Source organism: Siniperca chuatsi, linkage group LG9, assembly GCF_020085105.1.
Source record: "Siniperca chuatsi isolate FFG_IHB_CAS linkage group LG9, ASM2008510v1, whole genome shotgun sequence".
NCBI classification, from domain to species: domain Eukaryota; kingdom Metazoa; phylum Chordata; class Actinopteri; order Centrarchiformes; family Sinipercidae; genus Siniperca; species Siniperca chuatsi.
The window spans coordinates 81,491-104,622 of record NC_058050.1 but is presented as its reverse complement, the minus strand read 5'-3'; the positions used below and the strand labels follow the sequence as shown (position 1 = coordinate 104,622).

Here is a 23,132-nt window from a genome sequence, read left to right as displayed (position 1 = left end):
GGGCAGCAGGCGGCCCACAACCACAGATCCAGACTCTGCAGGAACACGGGGGCAGCAGATGGCCCACAACCACAGATCCAGACTCTGCAGCTCTGGAGGCAGAAATACCTGCTGAAAGCGACAGAAGGAGAGAGGAGAGAGACGAGAAAGCACAGAACTACAGGAGAGAGAAGATGTCGAGTTAGTAACATGCAGTAATGGGATAAAAATGCATACAGATGAAGAGGGAGGAGAGTGGAGAGAGGAGAGAGGTGCATTATGGGAAATCTCCCAGCAGTCTAGGGCTTATAGCAGCATAACTAAGGGATGGTTCACGACTCATCTGAGCCAGCCCTAACTATAAGCTTTATCAAAGAGGAAAGTCTTAAGCCTACTCTTAACACTAGAACCGCCAGGGGTTGCTGTGTACCAAACACAGCCAACGGGTAAAATGTACACGCTAGTATTTCTGCTGTCTGATAATGGCTGTTTAGCATTCATAACTCTCTCTTATCCAAACTGAAGGTTAGCCTATGACTTAACACAGCGGGTGAAAGAAGGCAGTCCTTTGAAGTTTGTTTCATGTGGGAGTTAAAGGATAAATCCTGATCAAAGATAACTCAGGTTCCTTATGGTGGTGCTGGAGGGCAGGGAAATGCCATCTAGAGCAACTACATTTTTAGATAACGTGTCTCGGAGGTGTTTGGTACAATAGTACAAGTACAATAACTTCCGTTTGGTCAGAGTTTAACATCAGAAAATTGCAGGTCATCCAGGTTTTTATGTCCTTAAGGCATGCTTGAAGTTTAGCTAACTGTTTAGTTTCATCTGGATTGATCGATAGATATAATTGGGTATCATCCGCACAACAATGAAAGTTTATAGCGTGTTTCCTAATAATATTGCCTAGAGGAAGCATATATAAGGTGAATAGAATCGGTCCAAGCACAGAACCTTGTGGAACTCCATGACTAATTTTGGCGGGCACGGAGGACTCACCGTTAACATGTACAAACTGAGTTCGATCTGATAGATAGGATTTAAACCAGCTTAGTGCAGCTCCTGTAATGCCAATTACATGTTTCAGTCTCTGTAATAGGACGTGATGGTCAAGAGACGAGTCCATTGTCTGATGCAATTAAAAGGTCATTTGTAATTTTCACCAGTACTGTCTCTGTGCTATGATGCACTCTAAACCCTGACTGAAAATCCTCAAATAAACTATTGTTATTTAGAAAGTCACACAACTGATTGGTGACTGCTTTCTCAAGGATCTTAGAGAGAAAGGGAAGGTTAGATATAGGTCTATAGTTGGCTAAAGCCCCTGGATCAAGAGTGGGCTTTTTAAGAAGATGTTTAATAACAGCTACTTTAAAAGACTGTGGGACATAGCATGTTAATAAAGACAAACTGATCATATCTAGTAAAGAAGTGCTAACTAAGGACTAAGACTACTTTAAGCAGCCTAGTTGGGATGGGGTCTAAGACACAGGATGATGGCTTAGATAGTGTTGGTGTTCGTGTTAGTGTTAGTATTATATTAGTCAAGTCAATTTTATCTATATAGCCCAATATCACAAATCACAAATTTGCCTCAAGGGGCTTTACAATCTGTACAGTATTAGTGTTAGTATTAGTGTTAGTCTGGGGTGAAAATAGATTCAAGTTTGGAAGCCCGGAACAGGAGACGGCTGCGATCCAGCCGGGAAAGGAGCCGACTGCGATCCAGCGGCAACAAGGGGTTGGTGCTGCTGCGATCCAGCGGCGACAAGGGGGTTGGCGACAAGAGACTGCGATCCAGCAGCGACTAGAGATGGCTGCTGCTGCGATCCAGCAGTGACCGGAGGTGGGTGCTGTTGCGATCCAGCAGAGAATTCAGCGGTGTGCTGCGATCCAACCAGGGCAGGTGGCGGCTGCGATCCAGTGGCAACAAGGGGTTGGTGCTGCAGCAATCCAACCAGGGAAGGAGGTGGTTGCGATCCAGCAAGGAGTCCAGGGGGCTGCTGCGATCCAGCAGAGAGTCCTGTAACTGGGGGTCACCATGGCGCAGGAACTGACCGGACTGCTGACAGCTCTGGGGCGCAGGGCAGCGACGGCGCTGGGCAGATGATGACTGGTGGGCCGGGGTGCAGGCTGACTGCTAGCGGGCCGGGAGTCCAGGTAGGGCTGCAACCAATGCCTCAGGCTGGAGATTGCCGCAAGGTTCTCTACCATACTTGGAAGAGTCGAAAGCCAGGGTCTGGATAATATTGTCCTCTCCATTAAGGAGTATGCAAAAAGTCTGCGTTTGACATCTACCGAGTCTATAATGGATAGGCGGAATCTATCAAGAGTGAAGAACACTTCCTTCAACTCTCCCACGAGACAGTTGACTTCTGCTGGGTCCATGACTGGTCGGGTCGTTCTGTTATAGTGCACAGTTTAGGGAACCAAATGCAGAACCCAAGGAAGTGGTATATGAATGAGACAGCAACCGTTTTTATTATATACTGCAAGTAAACACTGGGGGATGTGAGCTCTTCCAGAGCGGCAAGGCTCCGGGGACGGAGACGAGGAGTGTAGGTACTGGCTCGGTCAAAACCAGGGAGCAAGTCCAAACAACGTAAACAAATCCGACAGGGAGCAGGCAAAGACACAAAAGTCCACTGTACAGGCAAGGTCCACGGAACAAAGACTCAATACAATTGAACTTACGGTAAGAAATGCAGAGCCGCTGGACACGGGAACAAAGTACAATGACAAATGCACGACCCAGACTAAATACACTAAAGTAGATGAGATAACGAGACACAGGTGCAATCAATCAAGGAGGGGCCAACAATCTAAACTGGACGGAAAGCCAACAAAAGCAGGAAGTATAACCACAAGACACACAAGGGGAGGAGAACACTACAAAATAAAACAGGAAACAGGACAAAACCTCAAACTATGACACTACTACTCCAACCTTCATTGCTTCATATTGTTATCCTCCCGCCCACAGCTTCATGCATTCCTGAACACACACAGAAAAAATGTTAAGGCCTGTATGGTGTAGAAAGAAATTAGGATCACTTGACATTATGTTTAGCAAATGATTCATTTAAATGGTGTAAGTGCCACAGAATAATTTGGGAATGTTGACAAAACTTTCAAAATCATAACAATTTCTTTTGTTTTAATTTAGAAGAAAATTATATATGCTGGTAATGTGTCAGCCATCCACAAAAATGTTTGGAATTTTGGTGGAATCATTTATCATTCGTCCTTGCCCGGTGCAAATGACATAATAAAGTGCGTGGTTTGGTTGTGAAAAAAGTGGAAGTACAGGAACAATAAATCAAACGCACCCTTCCAAGCACTGTGTGTTTAGTGAAGATGCACACCATTATTATGCCAGAGTTACAGAACAACCCATGGAAGTCGCATAGATTGTTTGACCTGCTGTCCGTGCTGTTGGAATAAAACCGAACATCGTGAAACATCACAACTTATTTGGTCTTTCATTTTACTTGGGAGATTTTTGCAAGAGATGACTGCCTGCTACAAAACCCAAAGCAGTCGATATCAAACAGTCAGCTGCAGCAGAAGTTGATGTCAGCAAGTAGTAACTAACAGTTTTGGAAAGGCAGCGGGGTTCCCTCCAGCACAGATTAAAAACCCACAGGTCTGTGCTGGGCACAAACACACTGGAACAATTTAGAAGCGATTTAAGAGTACTAACTTACGTTGTTTATGTTGACCTAACGTTAGAAGATGTGTTTTCTTGTCAGAAATGCAATCGTGATGTATTGTATGGTTTTGGCAGGCGACTGCTGTCCCCTTTTCGGCACTGAATCTTTTAGTGATACGGAGTACTAGACCGTACCGGCCTCTTGTCACCCCTGGAGTTAGGTAGTGGTAGTGTTGGTATTAGTGTTTGTTAGTGTTAAAGTTAGTATTAGTGTTAGTTTTCGTTTAGTGATAATGTAGGTTTTAATTTTGTGTTAATGCACTCCTCCACAATCCATTCACAAACCGCACATTCATTGTCAAGGCCCGCCCCCCCAACTTTTAAAAGCGATCTTACCAAAATGGCACTGGCTAGGGGGGAGTTGGCAAGTCCGCCCGAAAGTCGCGATTGTGAGAGGGTTGTTTTCCACCCTCATAGCAAACGTTAGCTGTCAGCTGCCCTGGGTGCTCGTTTCTTCAGAAAGTCTTATGGAGTGAAGCTGCACCGTATACAGGACTCTGATCGCAGCATACCACTTTGGAGCACCAGCGTTCACCGGCAGTTCCTGGTTGGGAGCGGAGATCAAACAGGCGAGCAAGGAAAGCCCGGCCTGGACTTCTTACTTGACCTGACTTTACTGACACATACTGTAGTATACTACACAGATGTACTGTAGTAAATTCATATACACACATTTTTACTAAATGTAGATTTAAACATCACTACATTAAAAAAGGTTTTATCAAACTAGTTCTGACACATTTATTATTATTGTTAGACTGAGGTCAGCAGGAAAATTATTCGAGAGAAAAGTGGCACGATAAGAAAAGGCCTTGCAGCCAGCTGACTTCTGGGACAGACAGGAGGCCTGTATTCTGAGAGAAGGGAGCATGGGATGGGACATAAGGTTTAATGAGATCAGAGAGATAAGAAGGGGCGAGCACATTTACAGTTTTATAAGTCATCAGAGGCACCAAAAGTCCAATCTGACATGGATTGGGAGTCAGTGAAGTGAAGCTAAAATTGTTGAAATATGCTAAAAATTTTCTGGTTTTAGTTAAGATCCTACCGGCAGCATTCTGAACCATTTGAAGACTTTCAGCATTAGCACACTGCAGGCCTGACAACAAAACATTGCAATAATCAAGTCTGGATGAAACAAAGGTCTGAGTTTGGATCTCTGCATCAGCCGAGGACAGGAAAGACTTAATTTTAGCTGAATGTTACGCAGGTGAAAAAAGGTCGTCTTGGTGATTTCTGTGTGCAGATCTAAAGAGGGTAGGATCAAACTAACATGAAGACTCTTGGCTGTTAAACTTTGAGAGATCACACAGTTGTCAAGAGTTACTGTTACTTGATCAAACTGCTGTCCATGTCGAGCAGAGCCAATGACCAGCATCTCAGTTTTATCAGAGCAGGAAATCATGTGACACCCAGGATTTCACAACAGATAAACAGGCCTCTAGATTTCTAATGTGAGCATCCTCATCTGCCTTTACAGGCTCGTACAGCTGAATATCATCAGCATATTAGTGGAAATGAATTCCAAAACTGCGTATAAAGATAAAAGCAAAGGGCCAAGAACATAGCCCTGAAGTACTCCATATTTCACGTCAGAAAATAATGATGTAACGTTATTATAAGAAACACACTGTGTTCTTCCAGAAAGATACGATTTTAACCAGCGAGATCCAGGCCAGAGACGCCAAAGTAGTTCACGAGACAATCTAGGAGTATACAGTGATCAAAGTGGTATCAAAATCCATTGAGGTCCAGTAATAGAAGCACCAAAGTGGAATTTGAATCAGTGTTAGCAAAATGTCATTTACCACTTTAGTCAGTGCAGTTTCAGTGGAGTGACGGGCCCTAAAGGCAGATTAAAAAGGTTCAAAAAGATTGCTGATACTTATGTGAGCCGAAAGTAGCTGAGACACAACTCTTTCTAACATTTTGAAAGAATGGAAGGTTAGACGCTGGTCTGTAGTTACTGAGAGATCCTGGATCAAGGTGCAGCTTCTTAAGTAGTGGTTAAACCACAGCAGTCTTCATGCTAGTTGAGACAGTGTCAGTTGTAAGTGATAATTTAACAATATTCAGCACTGTAGGTCCCAGAGATGGCCAAAGATCTTTAAAACATTTAGCTGGAAGAGGGTTAAGGAGACATTTTGAAGCTAAAACCTGTTTAGACAAAGTCTGAAGAGAGCGAGTTTGAAAATGTGTAAGAACTGAGACTAGCTGGGATTCAGCATGTGAGTATTGTACCACCGATTCTGCAGAGGTAGCTGGAGATGAGGAAGTCATTTTGTGTCTTACCTCATATATTTTACTACTTAGAAGTCATACAGACAGACGGCTGCTTTTGATAAGTTTAGCTACAGAATCAAAAAGAAATCTGGGCTTGTGTTTGTTGTTGCTGATTAAGCGAGAGAAACAGGCTGTTCCTGCAGAAGTCAGAGCACGCATGTTGGTCAGTACACTCTCATGCCATGCAAGGTTTGATTTTCACTATTTACGCTCCAGTCTCCTGCAGGCCGGCCTCAGAGCACGTGTTTCCTCTGGAAACCAGGGTGTAGACCTCTTTGACTGTCTAGGTTTGGTACAAAGAGGTGCAACTGAATCTAGAAGGGTAGAAAGGGCGAGTTTAAGTCACTAGTACAATAGCTGTCGAGAAAGGAGCCAGGACTGCAGGCAATTGTTCATTAAGTGCCCTTAAAGTAGCCAATGTGGCGAGTAGTAAAAACTTTGGTGCCAACATTAGGAGGACAGGCTAGTGTCGCTTTAAATAGAACTAGAAAGTGGCCGACACCACGGATGAGACAGAAGAAACACCAGAGCAGGTTCATGTACAAACTGAGTGAAACCAAGAGTATCAATAAGTCCCATAAAGGCTTTACTTAGAGGGTCAGAGGCTTATTTAAGAGAATATTGAAGTCACCGATAACTAAGATCTAAGTTGAAAATAGACTTAAAGATGAAAGCAACACCTCCACCCTGTTTTGGGCCCGAGCAGCGTGGGAGTAGGTGTAGTTAGGTCGGGAAGCTTCATTTAATGATAAGAAAACATTTGGTTTCAGCCATGTTTCACAGAAACCAGTCATGTCCAGATTATGCTCCCGAATCAAATCATTTATTAGGGCTTTGGTAGATAATGATATAGATTATGTCTATATTCCTGGATAAAGTAGCTTGTGTATATAAAACACACCAGTGGGAGCAGTATGATAAAAGAAAATGATAATTAAATAAAAATCTTGTAAATCTTACAGTTGTTATGTTTTAACAGCTGTTTCGTTTTTACATTCACCTGTAGCCTAGATGAAATGTGTTCTTTAAACAATTTAATCAGCTTAAAACCTTATGAATATAAAATGTGGTCAAAATAATAAATAAATAAATAAAACTGAAAGCATTGATAATATAACTTCCTGTCATATTAAACTGATCTTTCTGTGTACTGAGTAATACTGAGTAATACTGTGTAATACTGTGTAGTACTGACTAGTACTGTGTAGTACTGTGTAGTACTGAGTAGTAGGTACTACTGCAGTGTCTCTGACAGACACACACTGATCAGTTTGCATCAGTCATTGATCAGATTAACATTTTTAATAACCTCGTTATTGATTTTATCTCCGTTTCTTTGTGTTTCCGTTATGAAGCGGGATGTTCGCTTTTTATTTACACCGGCACTCTCCGTGGTGAGCGGGGTCAGTGCTCGGTGGTTCCACGTCACACAGCAGCGTGTTGTACACTCTGCTGCGGGGGGAGATCATCGATGTGCGTCACTCACGTGACTTCCTGCAGCTCTCTGGTTCGCTGCTGCGTACCACCTGACACGTTGACACGTTGTCATAGAGACTGACTCCACCCGCACCGCCATGTCACCTCACCGGTGTGAAAACAAGCGCTCCCTGACAGATGCTGGTGGGCGGGGCTTGAAGTGCGTGCGGTCAGGGGGTTGGCTGAACGCGGCAGCAGCGGGCTGAGCTGTGATTGGTCAGAAGTAGAGAGCGGGGCTGTCAGTCAGAGAGAGGCCCCGCCCCCTGGGCTAAGACTGCGGACTGCTTCGGGACCAGAACCCAACACTCCGCCGGATCATTACTGATTATTAATTATAGATTAGTTTGCGATCAAGTGATCGATCAGGTGTGATCGGTTTGATTTGTTGCAGGGAATGTCCCGGCTGCTGGAGAGCAGGAGACAGGACAGGATGAAGGAAATCAACCTGAAGGTGAGTTCACCGGAAAAAAAGAAAGAAACGGACTGATGGGCGCGTGCACGCTCACTTTAATCGATAATAATAGTTATTGATAAACTGGGAGTAATCGAACAGTTAGGATGTGATCGATAAGAAACAAATGAACTCTGTCACTTTCTGTCGGTTCCGCTTTGTCCGCTCGCTCACATCTGTAACACCCGACCCGGGTTTGTTCCGTTACTGCAGATGTTGGAGGGGTTATCGACAGTTATTATAGATGATCGATCAGAGATTGGCGGTGTGATCGGGTGTGTGCTGAAGCAGTTTGTGTGTGAACAGACTGATGAAGTTGGCGGAGCTCAGAACGGGAAACACTTTTTTCTTTCAGTTCAGACTGAAAACCGGTTTGCTGTTTTTCTCCAGCGGTGTGTGTCGGTGTGTGTGTGTGTGTGTGTGTGTGTGTGTGTTCACTGTGCAGGATACCTGTACAGACTGACTTTGTGTGTTTCGGTGTGAGTCCGTTAGCAGCAGCGTGGCCGCTTTGTCCTGCAGGAGGAAACGCGCTGGGGGAGGGGAGACAGAGTGTGTGTGTGTGTGTGTGTGTGTGTGTGTGTGTGTGTTCATACAGGAAGTGCTGGTCAGGAGTGAAGGTGGATGTTTGACCTCTGATCTGACTGTAAACTATGAAGCAAACAGCCACATTAGAATTTAAAGGCTGTAAATGATTTAGAAAACAGCTGATCAGCTTCATTTAAAGAAGAAGTCCAGGAAGCTCCCAAAGTTTGAAACATGTGACTTCCTGTTTGCTGCAGGAACCAAAAACTGCTCTCATCATGTTTTGTTCAGGGAAATAAGTCAAAACGTTTCATTCAGAAAATAAGACAAAACTAAACTAAAAGAATAATTTGTTCAACAATTTGTTCCTCTCTTCCTCTCTTCCTCTCTTCCTCTCTTCTTCTCTCATATCTTCCTCTCTTCCTCTCTTCTTCTCTTCTTCTCTTCCTCTCTCTCTTCTCTCTTCCTCTTCTTCCTCTCTCTCTCTCTTCTTCCTCTCTTCCTCTCTTCCTCTCTTCTTCTCTGACATCTTCTCTCTCTCTCTTCCTCTCTTCTTCTCTTCTCTCTCCTCTCTTCTCTCTCTTCCTCTCTTCTTCTCTCTCTTCCTCTCTCTCTCTTCTCTCTCTTCTCTTCTTCTTCCTCTCTTCCTCTCTTCCTCTCTGACATCTTCCTCTCTTCCTCTCTTCTTCTCTCTCTCTCTCTCCTCTCTCTCCTCTCTCTCTCTCTCTCTTCTCTCTCTCTTCTCTCTCTCTCTTCCTCCTCTTCTCTTCTCTTCTCTCTTCTTCTCTCTGACATCTTCTCTCTCTCCTCTCTCTCTTCTTCTCTGACATCTTCCTCTCTTCCTCTCTTCTCTCTTCTTCTCTCATCTTTCCTCTCTCTCTCTCTCTCTCTCTCTTCTTCTCTCCTCTCTTCCTCTCTCCTCTCTCTCTCTCTCTGACTCTCTTCCTCTCTTCCTCTCTCTCTTCTCTCTTCTTCTCTGATATCTTCCTCTCTTCTCTCTCTCTCTCTCTTCCTCTCTTCCTCTCCTTCCTCTCTTCCTCTCTCCTCTCTTCTCTCTGACATCTTTCTCTCTCTCTCTCTTCTCTCTCTCTCTCCTCTCTCTTCTCTTCTCTCTTCCTCTCTCTTCCTCTCTTCTCTCTTCTTCTCTGACATCTTCCTCTCTTCCTCTCTCTCTTCTCTCTCTCTCTCTTCTCTCCTCTCTTCTCTCTTCTCTTCTCTCTCTCTCTCTCTCTCTCTCTTCCTCTTCTCTCTTCTTCTCTTCTCTTCTCTCTCCTCTCTTCTCTCTTCTTCTCTTCTCTCTTCTCTCTCTCTCTCTCTCTCTTCTTCTCTGATATCTCTCTCTCTCCTCTCTCTTCTCTCTTCTTCTCTGATATCTCTCTCTCTCTCTCTCTTCTTCTCTCTTCTCTCTGATATCTTCTCTCTTCTCTCTTCTTCTCTCTTCTTTCTCTCTTCTATCTTCCTCTCTTCCTCTCTTCTTCTCTTCTTCTCTCTCATCTTCCTCTCTTCCTCTCTTCTTCTCTTCATCTTCTCTCTCTTCTCTCTCTCTCTCTCTCTCTCTCTCTCTTCTTCTCTCTTCTCTCTTCCTCTTTCTCTCTTCTCTCTTCTTCTCTGACATCTTCCTCTCTTCCTCTCTTCTTCTCTTCTTCTCTGACATCTTCTCTCTCTTCCTCTCTTCTCTCTTCTTCCTCTCTTCTTCTTTCTCTTCTCTCTCTTCTCTTCCTCTCTTCCTCTTCCTCTCTTCTCTCTTCTTCTCTCTATCTTCTCTCTTCTCTCTCTCTTCTCTTCTTCTTCTCTCTTCTCTTCTTCTCTTCATCTTCCTCTCTTCCTCTCTTCTCTCTCTTCTTCTCTGACATCTTCTCTCTTCCTCTCTTCTTCTCTGACATCTTCCTCTTTCCTCTCTTCTTCTCTTCTTCTCTCATCTTCCTCTCTCTTCTCTCTCTTCTCTCTCTTCTCTTCTCTCTCTCTCTTCCTCTCTTCTCTCTCTTCTTCTCTTCTCTCTCCTCTCTCTTTCTCTCTTCTCTCTTCTTCTCTCTCATCTTCTCTCTCTTCCTCTCTTCTTCTCTGATCTTTCTCTCTCTCTCTCTCTTCTTCTCTCTTCTTCTCTGACATCTTCCTCTCTTCTCTCTCTCTCTCTCTCTTCTTCTCTGACATCTTCCTCTCTCTCTCTCTCTCTCTCTTCTCTCTGATATCTTCCTCTCTTCTCTCTCTCTCTCTTCTCTCTCTTCTCTGACATCTTCCTCTCTTCTCTCTTCTTCTCTTCTTCTCTGATCTCTTCTCTCTTCCTCTCTCTCTCTCTCTCTCTCTGACATCTCTCTCTTCTCTCTCTTCTCTCTCTCCTCTCTTCTCTCTCTTCTTCTCTCTCATCTTCCTCTCTCTCTCTCTTCTTCTCTTCTTCTCTGACTCTCTCTTCTCTCTCTCTCTCTTCTTCTCTTCTTCTCTGACATCTTCTCTCTTCTCTCTTCTTTCTCTCTTCTTCCTCTTCTCTCTTCTTCTCTCTCTCTCTTCTCTCTCTTCCTCTCTTCTTCTCTTCTTCTCTGACATCTTCTCTCTCTCTCTCTCTTCTTCTGATATCTTCCTCTCTTCTCTCTTCTTCTCTTCTTCTCTGATATCTTCTCTCTCTTCTCTCTCTTCTTCTCTGATATCTTCTCTTCTCTCTCTCTCTCTCTCTCTTCCTCTCTTCTTCTCTGATATCTTCCTCTCTTCTCTCTCTTCTCTTCTTCTCTGATATCTTCTCTCTTCTCTTCTTCTCTTCTTCTCTCTCTTCTCTCTTCTTTCTCTCTTCCTCTTCTCTCTTCTTCTCTTCTTCTCTGATATCTTCTCTTCTCTTCCTCTCTTCTTCTCTTCTTTCTGTGATATCTTCCTCTCTTCTCTCTCTTCTTCTCTTCTTCTCTCTTCTATCTTCCTCTCTTCCTCTCTTCTCTCTCTTCTTCTGTGATATCTTCCTCTCTCTCTCTCTCTTCTTCTTCTGACATCTTCCTCTCTTCCTCTCTTCTTCTCTGATATCTTCCTCTCTTCTTCTCTTCTTCTGTGATATCTTCCTCTCTTCCTCTCTTCTTCTCTTCTTCTCTGACATCTTCCTCTCTTCCTCTCTTCTTCTCTGATATCTTCCTCTCTTCTTCTCTTCTTCTGTGATATCTTCCTCTCTTCTTCTCTTCTTCTGTGATATCTTCCTCTCTTCCTCTCTTCTTCTCTTCTTCTGTGATATCTTCTCTCTTCTCTCTTCTTCTGATATCTTCTCTCTCTCTCTTCTTCTCTGATATCTTCTCTCTCTTCTTCTCTTCTTCTGTGATATCTTCCTCTCTTCCTCTCTTCTTCTCTTCTTCTGTGATATCTTCCTCTCTTCTCTCTTCTCTCTTCTTCTCTGACATCTTCCTCTCTTCCTCTCTTCTTCTCTGATATCTTCCTCTCTTCCTCTCTTCTTCTCTGATATCTTCCTCTCTTCTTCTCTTCTTCTCTATCTTCCTCTCTTCCTCTCTTCTCTCTTCTTCTGTGATATCTTCCTCTCTTCCTCTCTTCTTCTCTGATATCTTCCTCTCTTCCTCTCTTCTTCTCTTCTTCTGTGATATCTTCCTCTCTTCCTCTCTTCTTCTCTTCTTCTCTGACATCTTCCTCTCTTCCTCTCTTCTTCTCTTCTTCTGTGATATCTTCTTGAACCCTGAGCTACTCCAAGTCTAAAACAAGTCCTTTTGTCCTTTAGAGCACTTTGACTTTGCGATGTATTTTAATAAACAGCAGCTTACAGACAGACGACTTGAAGAAGATCTTGACACTCGCTCTGAAGTTGTGCTTTGGGAAATACGTGTAGAGACACTCGTAGCTTCTAAGATTGATCGTTATTGGGAAACAGGGCCCTGATCAACTTCATTGATCCACGCAGGGAAACTGAAGTGTCACAGCAGCCGAAGAACGCGGAGTACTTAGGTACTTCGGTAATAATACTGTAAAAATACTCCGTCATCACAAGTAAAAGTTCAGTATTTCTCTCAGAAATGTGGAGAAGCAGAAGTTTAAAGTAGCAGACCGTCGCAGTGACAGCACATTATTTTCTCTGTTTATCTTTAACCGTCTATAAAACAGCCAAAAATGCACATCGTCTCTCCTTGTTGATGTCTTCAAATGTTTTGTTTTGTCATAAAACAGATTCAGTTTATTTACATCTGACACATCTGAAATGTCTGTTTTAGAATGAAAATGTGAAAAGATTTTAATCTGTTACGAACCACAAGACGTCTGAAATAAGACGGATACAGATTTGTCTGATGATGAATAATCTGCATGTACTGCTCACAGCTGAGTGTCTGCTGTACAGGAAGTAGTGACGGAGTGTGAACTGTTTGATTTCCACAGATCGCTGACAGGACTGTCTGTTACCGTGGTGACGATGAGTTAACACCAGATATATAATGTTAAATTATAACCGACCCTGCAGCAGTTAGTTAGTTATTAACCAGAAAGCCGGGGATCGTTTACATGTTTGCAGGTAACTCGTCACATGTTCAGTCTCTCCTGAGGACATTCGTCGTGCTGACTTCAGCTCTGCACATGTGACAAATACCTGTGTTAAAGCCCCGCCTACTTTCTCACCTCCACACAGCCGACCAATCACTGAGTGAGGTTAGAGTGTCTGGTTCAAAAAGTTACAGAGATGGTTGTTGGAGTCTTAATTATCAGAGTCGGTCTGGGGTCTGGTGTCGGTCTGGTGACGGTCTGGGGTCTGGTGCCGGTCTGGTGACGGTCTGGTGACGGTCTGGGGTCTGGTGCCGGTCTGGTGCTGGTCTGGTGATGGTCTGGGGTCTGGTGATGGTCTGGGGTCTGGTGCTGGTCTGGTGCTGGTCTGGTGCCGGTCCGGTGACGGTCTGGTGACGGTCTGGTGCTGGTTTAGTGACGTTCTGGTGCCGGTCTGGTGCCGGTCTGGTGCCGGTCTGGTGACGGTCTGGTGACGGTCTGGTGCTGGTTTAGTGCGTTCTGGTGCCGGTCTGGTGCCGGTCTGGTGACGGTCTGGTGACGGTCTGGTGCTGGTTTAGTGACGTTCTGGTGCCGGTCTGGTGCCGGTCTGGTGACGGTCTGGTGCTTCTTCTCTGACATCTTCCTCTCTCCTCTCTTCTCTTCTTCTCTGATATCTTCCTCTCTTCCTCTCTTCTTCTCTTCCTCTCTTCTTCTCTGATATCTTCCTCTCTTCCTCTCTTCTTCTCTTCCTCTCTTCTTCTCTGACATCTTCCTCTCTTCCTCTCTTCTTCTCTTCTCTCTTCTTCTCTGACATCTTCCTCTCTTCCTCTCTTCTTCTCTTCCTCTCTGACATCTTCCTCTCTTCCTCTCTTCTTCTCTGACATCTGGTGCCGGTCTGGTGCCGGTCTGGTGACGGTCTGGTGCTGGTTTAGTGACGTTCTGGTGCCGGTCTGGTGCCGGTCTGGTGCTGGTTTAGTGACGTTCTGGTGCCGGTCTGGTGACGGTCCGGTGACGGTCTGGTGACGGTCTGGTGACGGTCTGGTGCTGGTTTAGTGACGTTCTGGTGCCGGTCCGGTGCCGGTCTGGTGTCGGTCTGTTGCTGGTCTGGGGTCTGGTGACGGTCTGGTGCCGGTCTGGTGTCGGTCTGGTGACGGTCTGGGGTCTGGTGCCGGTCTGGTGTCGGTCTGGTGACGGTCTGGGGTCTGGGGTCTGGTGTCGGTTTGGTGCTGGTCTGGGGTCTGGTGCCGGTCTGGTGTCGGTCTGGTGCTGGTCTGGGGTCTGGTGACGGTCTGGTGCTGGTTTAGTGACGTTCTGGTGCCAGTCTGGTGCCGGTCTAGTGTCGGTTTGGTGCTGGTCTGGGGTCTGGTGCCGGTCTGGTGTCGGTCTGGTGCTGGTCTGGGGTCTGGTGACGGTCTGGTGCTGGTTTAGTGACGTTCTGGTGCCAGTCTGGTGCCGGTCTGGTGTCGGTTTGGTGCTGGTCTGGGGTCTGGTGACGGTCTGGTGTCGGTCTGGTGCTGGTCTGGGGTCTGGTGACGGTCTGGTGCCGGTCTGGTGTCGGTCTGGTGACGGTCTGGGGTCTGGTGTCGGTTTGGTGCTGGTCTGGGGTCTGGTGCCGGTCTGGTGCCAGTCTGGTGTCGGTCTGGTGCTGGTCTGGGGTCTGGGTGACGGTCTGGTGCTGGTTTAGTGACGTTCTGGTGCCAGTCTGGTGCCGGTCCAGTGTCGGTTTGGTGCTGGTCTGGGGTCTGGTGCCGGTCTGGTGCCGGTCTGGTGTCGGTCTGGTGCTGGTCTGGGGTCTGGTGACGGTCTGGTGCTGGTTTAGTGACGTTCTGGTGCCAGTCTGGTGCCGGTCTGGTGTCGGTTTGGTGCTGGTCTGGGGTCTGGTGCCGGTCTGGTGTCGGTCTGGTGACGGTCTGGGGTCTGGTGCTGGTTTAGTGACGTTCTGGTGCCAGTCTGGTGCCGGTCTGGTGTCGGTTTGGTGCTGGTCTGGGGTCTGGTGCCGGTCTGGTGTCGGTCTGGTGACGGTCTGGGGTCTGGTGCCGGTTTAGTGACGTTCTGGTGCCGGTCCGGTGCCGGTCTGGTGTCGGTACTGATATAAATTGGGTGGACAAAATAATAGAAACACTTGTCAGTATGAAACAATACAATTGAACAAACTGATTCTACGGTTGGATCAACACGTCTCTACATTATGACCTTCATGAAGGGCGATTTGTTAACAGACTGTTGGATTAGACCGATGCAGTTTTAGCTAAGTGTGCCTAATAAACCGGACGCCGAGTGTATATTTATACACTCAGTGTATATCAGGTCTGAATTTAAACGTGTTGTGTTCTGCTGTTCGTTAACATTAGACTGTGAGTGTGTTTACATGCGCACTAGTATCCTGGTTTGGGGTGTTATCCTGTTTTTGATCATATTTGGGATTTGGCGTTTACATGGAACATGAGGAACCTGGTTATTCATCTCCCTGTTTACGTGATTCTAACAGTATCCTGGTTTCTGTCAGACTACTCCAGGTAACATCTCCAGGTTTCTGAAACAGGGATCTGATGTTTTCATGTGCAAAACATAACCAGGATACACCAGAAACCTGATCAAACCTGATCATGCACTTTGTGTGTCACTTTACATCACATTACATATATATATATATATATATATATATATATATATATATATATATATATATATATATATATATATATATATATATATATATATATATTCTGATAACATGTGTCAGACATCAGATTTATGTCTGCTGTCTGTGTTTTTACAGTAAAAAGATTTGTTTTTATATAGTTTTTCAACAGTCTGACAGTAAATATTAGTCTGTTGGTGTGTTTGGAGGTTTGATGAACGAAGGGTTTCGGCTGCACTCAGATCAGTTACCCGTTACCTGTTTCTCGCCTAAATGTGAGTCTTTATTTTCCACTGTGACTCTACCGGTTTCAGGTTTCTGTCTCTTTTCTCCAGTCCCCCACCCCCTCTCATGCCACCCCTCGCCTCTCTGTGAGACAGAGGTCTCTTTATTTCTCTCCATCACTGAGTTCTTTATTTATTGATCAGCTGACGCTCACCAGATCATTGGACTTGTTTTGAGACTAAATCTGTGACAGTTTATTGATCAATACTGAGACTCAAATTGTGATTATATTCTAAAAACTACAGTTCAGACTAATAAAACTACATGAACGGACTCAGATGATAAACCAAACCTGAGAAAATCCTCTTCAGACCAGAGCTACAACTTACAATTAACTACCAGTCTGTTTGACTAAGATGTTAAAAATAGTAAAAAATATCCATCACGCTTTCCTAAAGTCCTTGTTGAGTCCTCAAATATCTCGTTTTGTCCAAAACAAAGAGATTCAGTTCACTGTCACACAGACAGAGAAAAACAGGTTTGGTCAATTATGGAAAATCAAAATCATTAACATCCATCGGCGGCCATATTGTCTCACAGTATGAAGTCCAGCAGGAAGTGATGTCAGATGTGACAACACAACGACCTTCATCAAACGAGACCAGGTTTTTATTTTGGTTGTCAGACAGAAACAGAAACAGCAGAAACTGTCTTCAACAGAAGTGTACTGAGGTTACAGTTTACACACACACACACACACACACACACACACACACACACACACACACACACACACACACACACACACACACACACACACACACACACACACACACACACACACACACACACACACACACACACACACACACACACACACACACACACACACACACACACACACACACACACACACACACACACACACACACACACACACACACACACACACACACACACACACACACACACACACACACACACACACACACACACACACACACACACACACACACACACACACACACACACACACACACACACACACACACACACACACAGACACACACACACACACACACACACACACACACACACACACACACACACACACACACACACACACACACACACACACACACACACACACACACACACACACACACACACACACACACACACACACACACACACACACACACACACACACACACACACACACACACACACACACACACACACACACACACACACACACACACACACACACACACACACACACACACACACACACACACACACACACACACACACACACACACACACACACACACACACACACACACACACACACACACACACACACACACACACACACACACACACACACACACACACACACACACTACACACACACACACACACCCTTCCCCTTCCTGCTCCTCCCAGATCAGAGCAGAAGTTAATGTGAAAAACAGTCAGAACAGAAAGGAGAAGTTCAGACAGAGAGAAGAGACAGACGTGTATATATATATATATATATATTTCTTTATTGCAACATTATTATAACTTTATGGAAATAAGTATAGCAAGTGAAAAACATCTTGTGTATTTAAACATCTTGTAGGGGTACTGACATGGTTATAAGAAAAGAAAAGTAAGCCAATATAAACCTTGTAAATCTTACAGGTGTTTTATGTTTTAACAGCTGTTTGGTTTTTACATTTAGCTGTAGATGAAATGTTTAACTCAGATAATCAGCTCAGAAAAGTTAAGCTTCATTTTACAAAGTTCACTCACCTCCAGTTCCCTCTGTGGGCTCTGCTCTGCACAAATGTGACTGAACAAGCTGCTGGTTGGCCTCCATGTTTGTTTTGTTACGAGAACACGTGTCAGTTGGCGTCCATGTTTGTTTTGTTACAAGAACACATGATAGTTGGCGTCCATGTTTGTTTTGTTACGAGAACACGTGATAGTTGGCGTCCATGTTTGTTTTGTTACGACAACACGTGATAGTTGGCGTCCATGTTTGTTTTGGTCAGTTGGCGTCCATGTTTGTTTTGTTACGAGAACACGTGATAGTTGGCGTCCATGTTTGTTTTGGTCAGTTGGCGTCCATGTTTGTTTTGTTACGAGAACACGTGATAGTTGGCGTCCATGTTTGTTTTGGTCAGTTGGCGTCCATGTTTGTTTTGTTACGAGAACACGTGATAGTTGGCGTCCATGTTTGTTTTGGTCAGTTGGCCTCCATGTTTGTTTTGTTACGAAAACACGTGTCAGTTGGCGTCCATGTTTGTTTTGTTACAAGAACACATGATAGTTGGCGCCCATGTTTGTTTTTGTTACAAGAACACATGATAGTTGGCGTCCATGTTTGTTTTGTTACGACAACACGTGATAGTTGGCGTCCATGTTTGTTTTGGTCAGTTGGCCTCCATGTTTGTTTTGTTACGAAAACACGTGTCAGTTGGCGTCCATGTTTGTTTTGTTACAAGAACACATGATAGTTGGCGTCCATGTTTGTTTTGTTACGAGAACACGTGATAGTTGGCGTCCATGTTTGTTTTGTTACGAGAACACGTGATAGTTGGCGTCCATGTTTGTTTTGGTCAGTTGGCGTCCATGTTTGTTTTGGTTACGAGAACACGTGATAGTTGGCGCCCATGTTTGTTTTGGTCAGTTGGCGTCCATGTTTGTTTTTTGTTACGAGAACACGTGATAGTTGGCGTCCATGTTTGTTTTGGTCAGTTGGCGTCCATGTTTGTTTTGTTACGAGAACACGTGATAGTTGGCGTCCATGTTTGTTTTGGTCAGTTGGCCTCCATGTTTGTTTTGTTACGAAAACACGTGTCAGTTGGCGTCCATGTTTGTTTTGTTACAAGAACACATGATAGTTGGCGTCCATGTTTGTTTTGGTACAAGAACACGTGTCAGTTGGCGTCCATGTTTGTTTTAGTACAAGAACACATGATAGTTGGCGTCCATGTTTGTTTTGTTACGACAACACGTGATAGTTGGCGTCCATGTTTGTTTTGGTCAGTTGGCCTCCATGTTTGTTTTGTTACGAAAACACGTGTCAGTTGGCGTCCATGTTTGTTTTGTTACGAGAACACGTGATAGTTGGCGTCCATGTTTGTTTTGGTCAGTTGGCGTCCATGTTTGTTTTGTTACGAGAACACGTGATAGTTGGCGTCCATGTTTGTTTTGGTCAGTTGGCGTCCATGTTTGTTTTGTTACGAGAACACGTGATAGTTGGCGTCCATGTTTGTTTTGGTCAGTTGGCCTCCATGTTTGTTTTGTTACGAAAACACGTGTCAGTTGGCGTCCATGTTTGTTTTGGTACAAGAACACGTGTCAGTTGGCGTCCATGTTTGTTTTGTTACAAGAACACATGATAGTTGGCGTCCATGTTTGTTTTGTTACGAGAACACGTGTCAGTTGGCGTCCATGTTTGTTTTGGTCAGTTGGCCTCCATGTTTGTTTTGTTACGAAAACACGTGTCAGTTGGCGTCCATGTTTGTTTTGGTACAAGAACACGTGTCAGTTGGCGTCCATGTTTGTTTTAGTACAAGAACACATGATAGTTGGCGTCCATGTTTGTTTTGTTACGAAAACACGTGTCAGTTGGCCTCCATGTTTGTTTTGGTACAAGAACACGTGATAGTTGGCGTCCATGTTTGTTTTGGTCAGTTGGCCTCCATGTTTGTTTTGTTACGAAAACACGTGTCAGTTGGCGTCCATGTTTGTTTTGGTACAAGAACACGTGTCAGTTGGCGTCCATGTTTGTTTTAGTACAAGAACACATGATAGTTGGCCTCCATGTTTGTTTTGGTACAAGAACACACCTCCTCCCTATTGCCATCAGTAAAGGCCCTCCTCTTGGCATTAAGGATGTCCTTGATGACCTTTGTTACCCACGGTTTGTTATTTGGATAACAATGGACCATCTTGGTTGGGACATTGCAGTCCACACAGAAGTTCATGTAGCCAGTGATGCACTCAGTGAGCCCATCAATGTCCTCTCCATGAGGCTCACAGAGTGCATCCCAGTTTGTCACTTCGAAACATTCCTGCAGTGTCTCATAGGCCTCCTCCGACCATCTCCTCACTGTCCTTGTGGTCACAGGCTGCCTTTTAACCAGAGCCACATAGCAGGGTTTGAGGTGAACCAGTTTGTGGTCTGACCTACCCAGAGGGGGGAGGGGGGAAGAGCTGTATGCGTCCTTAACGTTAGCATACAGCAGGTCCAGTGTCCTCTCCTCTCTAGTAGGACAACTCACATACTGGGTGAAATTAGTCAGTGTTGTTGAAACACTGACATGGTTGAAGTCACCCGAGATTAATATGCGTGCACTCGGGTGTCGAGTCTGGAGATGTGCTGTGGCGGTGTGAATGGCGTTGCACGCCGATGCCGGGTTAGCAGAGGGGGGGATGTAAACAGCCACAACAATGGCATGTGAGAGTTCACGTGGCAGATAATATGGCCGGAGTCCCACAGCACTCTCTACTCTCATTTTCGTAAAGAGCGTAGTTTAAATTACACATACACACAAGTTTACTCAGGTTTTGAAGAAAAAGGAAAGCTAAATGTTGGAAAAAGTAAGACGACGGGACGGAGCAGCGGCAACAGGCAGCACGTTGGCACTTCTGCACAGGGATTTAGAATGACTGAAGACTGAAGATCTGTTAATGTCCATTCTGTTAAAATTATAATGAATTCATTCGTTTATTAGTTTAAAAAGTTACCATGGGCTGATATATTGTTTTAAGATGATTTAAACTCCCAGATATCGATATCAGCCTCAAAAATCCAGAATCAGTCGAGTTATACTCACAGATGAAAACAGGAAGTGAAGTTTGACTCGTCTGTTTCTCACTCTGTGGTTATGATGTCAGCTTTTTGTCTACTTCCTGTTCATGATGTCAGCAGAGTCTGTAAACGTTTCTGTGTGGGATCATCATCATCATCATCATCATCACTGATCTTTGTACTGTGGAATACTTCATTAACCCAATATTTTATTATTATTACTTTGTTGATTTTAAAGTAAAGAGTTTATATTTGCAACAGATGTTTCATAATGTTTCTGAATCATTATTAAATTATCATTATTCATATTAAACAACATGTGAACTGCTGGTTGATGGTTACTAACATTATCAGTTACTGTCTCTCTGATGGCTGTGTCCATGTTGTTGTTATTGGTCAGACAGGTGTGACCAGGTGAAAGTCTGATGATTCTTTCAGATGAAGTTTCTCCTGTTATCAGATTTACAGTCATGATAGCAGCCTGATGGTCAAATGTGCTTTTGTTGTCTCCTGAAGTAGAAAACAGAGTCGTGAAGTGTGAAAAGATGCTGGTTCTTTAAGTGTTTCTCCTCATTATTTATTTCAGATGTTTCTTTAATGGAACTTCTGAATGTGTCTGAACACAGAAAGTAATTTCACCATAATGCAGGTTTATTTTCTGACCACCACTTTGTATAATTTACACTTCTGACTAATCAGATTTCACTTAAACGCTCTGAAGCTTCTGTGCCGAAACGCGTAAGCATTTTTCTATTGTGATGTGAGCCAAATAAACAAGTGGAATGTGAGTATTTTGTGCTCCTTGACTTTTTGAGATGTGCTACCTTTTTTGTATTTTTTGGAATATAATCAGATTTGTTCTGTCTCTAAATACTACATTATCCATGAGCCTCAGCCGTCATTCAAAACGCTTTATTGTTACAGTTGAGAACAACACGTCACCATGGTTACTAAATTCTAATAAGCCATGGCAGTAGCTAGCTTCGTGGCTAACTAAATTAGCAACAGATGAACCGCAGCATGTGTTTTATAGTGGCTGCCAGTGTTTTACTGACAGTGAAGAAACAATTAACTTACAAGACTAACCATATCATAGTGACGCTTGTCTCCATTAACGCTGACACAGATCTATCAGCCAATTAAATTGGCTCTAATCAGCATGTTAGCATGCTGATGTTAGCATTAAGCGCAAAGCAGCACTATGTCTAAGTACAGCCTCACAGAGCTGATAGCATGGCTGTAGACTGTTAGTCTGGTTTACCCACAATGCCTCTCTCTGTGTTCCTGTCTATAAGCCGCAGTTGTGTAGCCTAACTTTAAATTTTTGATTCAGTCTGAGAGTTTATTATGAATCTCCTCAGTGTGTTCAGTGTTCACAGCAGCAGTGTTGCTGTCAGAGGTCAGAGGTCATCCTGCTGACGGGGCTGATGGTCCCTGTGCTTTCTATCTGGACTACAGCTCCCATGAGGCCGTGCTGCTGCTGCTGTTGTGTCCTGAAGCAGTGTCTGTCTGTTTGGAGTCTGACCTTCATCTATAATTCATACCAGCAGCAGCGAGCCCCTGAGCAAGGCAGCTGAGACAGCCAATCAGATCAGAGCTTCTGTCCGACCTCCACAGTGTGATTTGAAAGCTGTGCAGCAGAGTTACTGTTAGCTTCTGACTTACATCAGAAGAAAAACATAATTTAATCTGAAACACATGATGCTGTAACCATGGAAACATCAGAGACACCGAGCTAACAGAGATCAGCAGGGTGGCGGCTCCCCGTCGGCCCCGTGGAGGCAGACCGCCCAGCCTTCAGCGGCCCCTGGTCGGCCTTCTGTCAGCATGAACCTCAGAATGGAAACAGGAAGATTTAATGGAGATTTATAAAGTAAAATAGATTTCATGGAGCAGAAGATTGTTGTTGGAGCAGAAAAGACGTCTCACTGTTAAAAAGGATTAAATTTAACTGAAAAGTTTCAGGTTAGTAGATTATAACGTTTATTTTAATGATATTGTGATGTTTATATTTATTTTTAACATGTAAACGCTTCTACATGATCGGATTTCTTGGATAAAAGTCCTCTTCACAAACATCAGTGTTACAAACAGGTGAGGTGCCACCGCACGATGCTTAAACGTGATTGGTCGATACGTACTCACAGTGAAGTAGTTCATTTCCTGAGAGATGTGTTTGTTTTTCTCCTTCGAGTCCTGAACCGAACCTTTCTCAAGTTTCCCATGATGCCCTGCATGTTTGTCCAGGTTCACAGGGAATGGCCGCCTGTTGCGTCTCCAGAGTCTTTGTGTGAACAGTTTACACTTCAAGGCTTTAATCCAACCAGAGATCAGTGTGTCTGCCCCCCCCCCCAGTAGGAAGGAGGCCTCCAGGTATTAGACCGCCCCCTCCATCCTTCCTCAGCAGTTCTTTGTTCTGTTTCACAAAGAGAGGAACTGAAAACCTGCTCTGTGTTTCTGTGCAGAGATCAAACACTCATCAGTCATATCTTCATTCATCTATTCATACAGGACACCTGTGTCTGACATGATTTACCAAACACACCTGTGGTCACGTGACACTCAGATTAACCTGTGAGTGTCACAG

At 44.4% G+C, this 23,132-nt stretch overlaps 1 protein-coding gene and 1 long non-coding RNA gene across 5 annotated transcripts in view; both read left to right on the top strand.

The window, feature by feature from the left end:
- The first annotated feature begins 7,689 nt into the window (after positions 1-7,689).
- Positions 7,690-23,132, top strand: part of arhgef2 (rho/rac guanine nucleotide exchange factor (GEF) 2) — a 55,534-nt gene continuing 40,091 nt past the window's right edge. For all 4 annotated transcript variants that reach the window (XR_006379181.1, XR_006379182.1, XR_006379183.1 and 1 more), the window contains exon 1: positions 7,690-7,901. Coding sequence is in view for 1 of the 4 variants with exons in the window: in XM_044207950.1 (XP_044063885.1) it covers positions 7,845-7,901 (57 nt within the window). In the remaining 3 variants the exon portion in view is untranslated. The remainder of the gene's footprint in view (positions 7,902-23,132) is intronic.
- LOC122881585 lies at positions 22,533-23,119 on the top strand. The gene is made up of 2 exons (XR_006379184.1): positions 22,533-22,918; positions 23,057-23,119. It is a non-coding gene; the product is annotated as an uncharacterized LOC122881585 (long non-coding RNA).